Raw genomic sequence first — 8258 nt, 5'->3', positions numbered from 1 at the left:
CCTCTGCATACCGTCACGTTCTCAAAATAATGTTACCACGTTGGAACAAAGAAATGTCGGTTCGAGATGAACCAGTTTAATAAAGCAGTTACTTCACAGCGAAGCTTTCCTCCGCCATTTGCTGGTCAAATCATACCTCAGGAGCCACCTATTTTTTGAGCATTCAATTCATCTGACCTTTTTTTTAGAATCAGCTAGCTTGCTGAATTTAGTTTATGCCATACTGATCAGTTTTGTCTAGACACGATGATTTGAACTGAAAACTCAGCTGGTCAATTTTTCTCAGCCGGCGGCGAGCACGACGGCCTCAGGTTCACCGAAAGTGCACTAGAACCTTGACTGTTGCTAAATTTCTTTTGTTAACTGTTAGAATAGCCTCTCACTTTGACACCCTTAGGGCCTACAGTACTACAGGGCTTCCTTATGATAACACTGTATGAATAAGAGGCGGGCGTGAAGGCTACCATTTTTCTCATGTATATTTTAGTGCATTTATACTACAAAACCTTGTCTTTGTGATGAGATTGGGTTAAAAAAAGAAAGCTTAGAATTGCCTCCGAGAAATAGCGGCCTTGCATTTCGCTTCGTTCTTTTTAACCCTACTCTTCAAAAGAAAATATACTTCGTTGGAAGAAGGCAATCTTAAAAGGATGCTGAAAAATGCGCGTCATTGCCATAATTAACAAAGGAACGCTGTTTGCTTTACAGCAGCGCAGCAGAGAACTTCTAGAGCCCTTTCAGCTCTAATTCTGCGTAAGATGAGAAGCCGCATCTTCACCTCTCAAGATTTCTTAGTCTCGTGATGTAGCATAAGGGCTCCCCTATACTTCTGCTAAGGAAACCCCCTTTTTTGATATATTTGAAAAGACCGCACGTTAACTAAGGAAGAAAAAGATATAAACGTTTCTTTTTGATTGGGGGGGGGGGGTTACCCTCTATATCTGAACAAAAAATGCGTTCATGTTCAAAGCAAAAGCATGCCGCTTTAACTTTAACTTCACATCTAAAATGTCAGCTCGATAGAGAAATGAATTCCAGGATCTATTCGTTGACAGTGATGCGTTAATGAATCTGGAAAAAGTATCTCGCTTTTAAAAAGCACGAAGTCTGCTCTTGATGTGTCCTCTGGAAACGAACTGAAGAAAATCAGTAGGTCAACGCAAAATATTGTGATGCGCTAAAACATCGCATATGCTAGGGCATTATTTCACAACACCTATCTGCTGCCAAATATATTAGACACGGAGAGCAGCGGTCAGTTGTAAATATAATTTTCTTCTGTGATTCTAGTACTTCGGTCTTTTTTAAGAGGCTTCAAATCAAGCAACATGAGATTTTTATTACGCAATATAAGTGCATGCAAGACAGAGAGGCCATTTGTGAATTTATTGCTGTAAGTAAAAAATACATAGCAGGTGTCTGGTAGTAACACAAGCGCATCCCCTTTTTGAAATGTTATGACTGTCGAACCCTGTACGGGTACCCAAACCTTTCCAACAACAATGACCTAAATCTTTCCATTTCTTTAATCGGCCCGTGGCACATCCGCAATATCTTTGAGACTTTTCTCCCTGAAAAAAAATACGTAGCATAAAGTCAACCTCACATCAAAAATTTGCTTCAGCCCTGCTAACTAGACGGGTGCTTACCGGCAGCAGCCTTGAGCTAATGACCGGGTCAGGTATTTTTACTACTAAGAGCGGCTATGGTAGTTTATAAATGTGCAGTAAATAGCGACTATTATTGCATCGCACGTGTTGAACTTACCGGTGCAACTCTTCATGCATCCCACGCAAGTTCTAAAGTTGTTGGCATTTCCGTAGCATCCGCCGTATACAAAAAAACGACAGTGGCCTGCAGCTGGGTCGTACGCCCAAGCAAAATAGAGGGCACTGCAAGGACCTCTTACAGGAGGAAGGCTGCAAACTGGTCTTGGTGGAAATCCAACTGTGAAAGCGCAAGGATATGTTTTAATAAACGAAACTTGCAAATAACTTATTTTCAATTCTGGAACGATCTGCAATTAGCACAGAGTGAAGGACTTCACAAATAAAGAGCGCCGCTGCGTAGAGAGAACATAGGGGCCACTGGTAGGCAGTTTGTATGGGCCGGTTCGTCTGAGTAAACCTGCAGGGCATGCGCAATGTGCCGATTTCGCACACAACACATTTTTTGCCTGTTAAGTACGACATCAGAGGGCTTGCGATAAGGATATCTCACAGTGGCACGCTTTTGCAATGATAAGAATTAAACTTATTGAAAAAAAAAATCAGGTTTGCTTTGTGTTTTAAAGCTTGTATAAAAAACTTTGTAGAGCAGGACCATGTTTTTTGGGACGGCAGCCTTTCTATTAGATCACAGAGCGCCCACAAGTTATTAAACTAAGAAAACATGAAGGACGACTACGACATCCGGCAATGAGAAATTTGAGCGCAGGTTTTGAGGGCTGTCGGGTGGCGTGTTACTCTGCTAGCCATCCTCCGGATCTCTTTGTGGGAGCCAACTTGCAGATGGCGTTTGGCTTTGTTACCTGAAAAACAGATTACTCAGACCACTGGGACCTGAGGGACGGGAGCCTAAAAGGTTATTGGCTATTAAGCTCAGTTACTCACAGCAGCTCGCGCAGTCCACAGGAGTGGATGCCACTAGAACTTCAACCGTATTGGGCTTCTTCACAGCAGAAAAAAAGTGCTTCCGATAGCATCCTACACGCGTGCTGTAATAAGGCATACAGCTACGCAGGCAGTCCTGTTCAAAACTCATCGCGCTTTAAATATGCCCCCTAGACTTGTTCTCGGCGCTTTTTTTTCTTCAACATACAGCGCCTCGTATTTAAAGAAGTGTAATTTAATTCAGGTTAATGATATTTTTAGATATATTGTCTGGGCGAATGTTGAGACCCAAGCTGGCGTGGGTAGGACCTTTTCGCATGCTTTCTTAGCAATGCTGGAAGCAGAAAAATGTTGCAGTGCTGCAAACATAAATGCTATTTTGGGTCTCTTGCCGTCACTGCCTTTCAGACAGCCATGTCACAGTCCTTCCAGGAAATATTTTTACAGAAAAACCTTGATAGCCACATCTGACTATACCGGTGAAGTATTTAAGGAACGGACAAACGACACTTTTCCGCATGCAGATTTATAATAGCTTATAGCACAGCGCTGCCGCCAGGCTGGTCTCGATTTCTTAAAATTTGCGAATATATATCTGAATTTAAGCTACTATGTCTGCCGTCCGTGAATTTCACTGTAACGTTTCTTTTCTGCCTAATTTTCCCCTCGGTTAGTGTAGGGAACAGAACAATGTTGAGCACGCAAGCCTCACTTTGAGCCATGCACGCAGTTCGGCTCTGGAAGTCGACCGGCGAGGTTAGTACATGACATGTGCTTAGCCGCATTCTTTACGCCACTCCTTACCTGAACCTCTCCTGTGCGGATAAAGACAAGATCAATGCTCTAATCCGCATGGCTACCAAAGCAGCGCTAAACCTACCAAAGAGCACTAGCACGGACAGGCTCTTCAAATTAGGAATGCACAACCCTATACAAGAACTTATAGATGGACATCGCTACACACAGTACCTTCGTCTGGCTGGCACGGAAACCGGACGATATATACTGGATTCTCTGGGAATTCGCATACCGGCCCACACGACAGACTTCATCTCTCTCCCTCGCGCCATACACACCGCGCTTATCCTGAAACCCCTTCCTAAGAATGTCCACCCTGAATACAATCAATCCCGCCGCGTCGCGCGAGCCAAAGCTCTTCATAAAGAATATGGCACTTCAGAGGATGTGCGCTGGGTGGACGCCGCATGTGGTCCAGATCGTTCAGTAGCTGTGGCTTACCATCCAGCAGCCCCCCCATTTACCCATTTCATAGACCCCCCTTGTACCCCGGAAGAAGCAGAGGAAGCAGCTATAGCAATAGCCATTGCCCGAACCAATGCGGCTTATATACTTAGCGATTCCAAAACAGCCGTTCTTAACTTCGCCCGCGGACGCGTCCATCCCCCCGCGTGGCAGATATTGAGAATGTGCACCCTAAATCCCGATAGGCGTATTGAGCTCGAGTGGGTGCCGGCTCACTCTGGCAATCCCGGAAATGAGGCCGCCGATAACATAGCCCGAGGACTTATTTGCCGGGCAAATGGCGACCCCAGCCGGGATTTCTCGAGGGAGCGGGCACACACGTTTTCAGAATTAACTCAACAAGCACGCCTTGCCCGTCGACTCTATCCCCCTCCCCACCCCCGCCAATCCCACTCCCAACAAATACTCTGGAGGCGACTCCAGACCCGAACTCTTCCTACCCCTCAGCGTCTCTCCTACTTCCGCCATGTTTCCCCAGAGTGCACTCTCTGCGGAGCTCCGCACGCCACCCTGGACCACATCCTCTTCGGCTGCCCTGCCGATCCTCCCCCGCAGGGACAGCCCGCCATCGGTACATGGGAGGAATGGGAGGCCCTCCTTGCGTCGCAGGAGCCGGACACGCAACTTCGCTGTGTGAACCGGGGTGCCAGTGCCATGGCCCTACGTGGCCTGGACACATGCGCGTAATGTGAGGGCTGTGCGGTGGCCCTGAGACCTTGCACGGTCCAAACTCGCTTGCTTAATAAAGTTTTCCATCCATCCATCCATTCTGGAAGTCGTAATAACACCTGTGCACAAAAGTAACACCTGGGGAATACTTAGCCCATGAACCCCGCGAACGTCCGCAGCTGTAAGATTTATGTGGTGCCAAGGAGCGTTTGCAAGCATACAATGCGAAGAAAAAGTTCTTGCAAATGTGCATATGCCAGCCTGCTTCCAGCAACTGCGATTCTCTACATGTGGCACCTGCTGCGGGAAAGATAAATCGCCAATGCTTGTCTAAGAATGGTTGTTTAGTTGCAGGCCATTCCAGCTACGTCTACATATGAAATGGTCTTGCACACAATTTTTATAGCTGCACAAATCAGACCAAACGGCAGTTGCAGAACACCTCCGCGCTGAATTTACCGCCAAAATAAACTACAGCCATCTCGCCGAACTCACCATTCTTCTTCCAGCGCTTGTTTTGTTCCCCTTCCAGTGTCCTTAGTCCCTCCGCGCTGAATTTACCGCCAAAATGAACAAACGGCTGTTGCCCAGCATTTTATACAAACAGATTATTTCAGCGGCGCTAAGAAATTTTAGAAAATTGAATTTTCATGTGGGTAAACTAGCATACCAAGGGATAGTCGAGGTTTTTCTAATCACAAAAGTGAGCGTACCTGTATTTCTAGGCGATCACCTATCTTGCAAGGCACTCATTTGTTGTGTTAGAGAGACAAATGGCATTTTTAATACACAACTCAAACATAGGTGGCTTTGTTGCGTAGAATACTGCTGATGTGCACCTTCCTGAAGTGTTTTTATCCTTACTTATACTTTGTTTTCTACCCTTTAACATACGTAAGTGTTGAAATTTTAATGTGTGCTGGAAATTTTTGAGGCCCACTATGAATAGTAGAATTGAAGAATTAAAAGCTCAGAGAAAAGTAAAAAAAATAAAAACATATTTGCTACCACTATTTGTTTTGTCTTTTTTTCCCAGCACCATGGTGCCAGCCACAGAGCTGTGCTGTTGTGAACTTTTTTTTGGCTTCGTTATAGTGATAACGCCGCAGATAACGACCTCGTTCTTTCTCTTCTACATACGTTTCACCCGCGAACAGCCACTGCTGAAAGCCAGAAACACAAAAGCGAAAATCGAAAAATTTCAGAAATTTTACATAGATTACGGTGCCCTTGAGGTACCACCTGATTCCACCTTCCACCTGCAAGAAAAGACCATGGCTATTGAGTGTGTTGGGGAAAGATAGTGGTGGCTGAAGAACGGAGTGTTCAGTCTAACTCTCTGATAGGGAGATGTATTGGGCGAATCTAGAGGACAATGGCTTTAAAAGTTTATTGTTGTTTATGAACTGAAGAAATAAACAACTTTTTATCCCCAATTAAGCGCAACCTGTGAATTATGAAGAAATCGCAGGTAAGCAAGCGAAATCTGTTGGGACTTCTCCTTTACGCCGTTTGTTAAAATGTGCTCTGCGCGTATCTCTGTAGGCCATAGCTGGAATAGTGAGGAAAATAATATGCCTAATACAAGCAAAAGTTAAATAAAATTTTCCAAAGCGTGTAGGCACCCTCACCCTACTTACCCTCTGCACTGACAGCGAACGCCAGAAGAACGAGGACGTTAATTTGCAGTTTCATAGAAGGCATTTTTCAGAAATCCTCAGTAGCAAACGGGTACACCGCCAGAATTCAATTTATGTTTAGGCACCAAAGGTGGAGTATTGCGTTCTATCTACAATGAGGCATACGAATATGAAAACTGCAAGAACACTTTCTCACACGTATACAATGCTCTTTTGTTTAGTGAGATCCAGAGTACAGGTAACAGAACAGTAAAAAACTGACTTACGACTATTGTGAAAAGAGGCAAAGCTGAAAAGAAGGTCAGCTCATTGTTTAATTTTTTTGTAGGTTTGTTGAGTGCCTTTTTTAAATTTAAAAATGGGTATCAAAACACTTTTTTATCCGATAAAAAAAAACTAAAGGAAATCACTAGTCATTCCTTGTTTTATTCCTTAGGTCTCTCGGCTGTGAAAAAAAGCAGGCATAGTGGAACACGATTTGAAACACTGATGAAGTTCCACCTAAAAAAATCGCACGAAGGAATGGTCAAGCCAAAATTTCTTGTTTTAAGACAATGTTATGAACACAAAACGCATACGCACAGTTGCTCTAAAATCCATCATAGGATCATAACTTTAAACGTAGTCAATAACGTCATGCTCGTGGTAAAATTGCTTGTAATAAGGTGACCTGCCCAGAAAAAAGCATATCAGATAACATGTTTTCCTCACCTGAAATCGGCCTGAAAAAAAAAGAATTTGAGGGCACAGCAGCAAAAAGCAAGGCTGATGGCGTCATCTTGCCCGATGCCCCTGATTGAGGCGTACCTTATCCCGGTTCTTAAGGAAGGCACTGGTTTCAATGACGTGACTCTAGAATATTCGGATTAATCTAACACTCTTTGATGAGCTACTTTCATCTCTCTTGTTAGTCAAAGTCAAAGTCAAATTTATTTCTCTCCGAGATGAAGAAAGGGGGCGACAGAAAAAAAGCTGCACATGCGCAGCTTGAGGAAGCCCGGCCCTCTTGAACACAGTTCAGCAGCATTCAAAAATATGCAAAGATCACTCAATGCGGCAACAAGTATTGTACAGGATATGTGCATATAGACGACAATGTCGGGGTTTTGTACATCAGATGCAAAAAGTATGCGGCTAACAAAATACAATGCACGCGATACAGGACGTAGTTACTATCATATGTAAGCAAGAAATGCCGTGAGCTGTACAATATAATGAAAATGGAAATGGATATGAATCAGACAGTTGGGCATAGCGCAGCGAAATATGAGAAATGAAAGCAGGGACAATGGTGCGGAAACTATCAGAAAGCGGATGAATTGCGATCTAATTTTGTGAAAGGTGAGTGTGTAGACTCTGTGTTTGCATCAACACCAACGCGACTAAAAGTGTTCAGGAGGACAGCGATGTGAAAGGATAAAGATTGTACGCGATATGTTGTGCCGCAGAAACGTTCTACCCACGAATTATTTTGTCTGGTGTTGTGGCTATGACTGCGTGGCAAGGTTGAATAGTTGAAGAAAATAGTGATACTCAGCACGAACAGAAGTCTTTTACTTGAAAACAAGGCAGAATGAGTATATTGTTTTTATGTCTGTTAATATAGACATTAACAGGTATTGGTTTATGCCTGTTAATGTCACGACAGAATGATTTTTTAATTGTAAAAACTGCCAAAAAGAATGCAGCATCATGAAAAGACACAAATGCTGTAGTGCCTATTATGTTTGCTTTATTTATAAAAATAATTAATATACTCTGACGAGCTTGGCTTTCCGGCACGCTAAAAAGGGAACTGAGTAGGGTGCTTGCGGTGGAGTGTCTCGTAGAGAAATCTGACAGCTGTGTGTGGCGTAGTGATGATCCTGGACTGCGTTAAAAATCTACAAGTCAAAGACTGCAGTGAAAGGGTAAATCCATATCTTGTAATATATGTGGAGTATTAGGATAAGCAGACAGGGTATAGCGAACCGTGACAACGTAAAGCTCAAATTGAGAGAGCGCTTTCTCTACCACTGTACTCAAGCACCACTTGAGCACCGGTTGTACCTAGAAATGCTGCGCATGGAGGTTT

General features: G+C 43.8%; 1 protein-coding gene across 2 annotated transcripts; it reads right to left on the bottom strand.

Moving 5' to 3' along the window:
* Nucleotides 1-1367: 1367 nt before the first annotated feature.
* LOC144132803 (U-actitoxin-Avd3h-like) lies at nucleotides 1368-6298 on the bottom strand. 2 transcript variants are annotated; one of them, XM_077665464.1, is made up of 4 exons: nucleotides 6185-6298; nucleotides 5759-5803; nucleotides 1768-1947; nucleotides 1368-1571 (listed from the first exon to the last, which is right to left on the bottom strand). In XM_077665464.1, exons 1-4 carry the CDS (start codon nucleotides 6246-6248, stop codon nucleotides 1456-1458), a joined length of 405 nt encoding a protein of 134 aa, XP_077521590.1. In that variant the 5' UTR covers nucleotides 6249-6298; the 3' UTR covers nucleotides 1368-1455. The 2 variants fall into 2 exon arrangements, with proteins under 2 accessions (XP_077521590.1, XP_077521591.1); XM_077665465.1 differs by lacking the exon at nucleotides 5759-5803.
* Between the last annotated feature and the right edge of the window lie 1960 nt (nucleotides 6299-8258).

The sequence above is a fragment of the Amblyomma americanum genome, chromosome 5 (genome assembly GCF_052857255.1).
Source record: "Amblyomma americanum isolate KBUSLIRL-KWMA chromosome 5, ASM5285725v1, whole genome shotgun sequence".
NCBI lineage: Eukaryota > Metazoa > Arthropoda > Arachnida > Ixodida > Ixodidae > Amblyomma > Amblyomma americanum.
This window is presented reverse-complemented; position numbering and strand designations above follow the sequence as displayed.

What these genes read in the sequence shown, in the direction of transcription:
- LOC144132803 (XM_077665464.1), bottom strand. Translation starts at nt 6,248, where the DNA reads ATGCCTTCTATGAAACTGCAAATTAACGTCCTCGTTCTTCTGGCGTTC. An exon ending in GTTCGCTGTCAGTGCAGAGG is followed by an intron (nt 5,804 to 6,184) that starts GTAAGTAGGGTG and finishes CTTTTCTTGCAG; the next exon opens with GTGGAAGGTGGAATCAGGTG. An exon ending in TCAAGGGCACCGTAATCTAT is followed by an intron (nt 1,948 to 5,758) that starts GTAAAATTTCTG and finishes GCGCTTTCACAG; the next exon opens with TTGGATTTCCACCAAGACCA.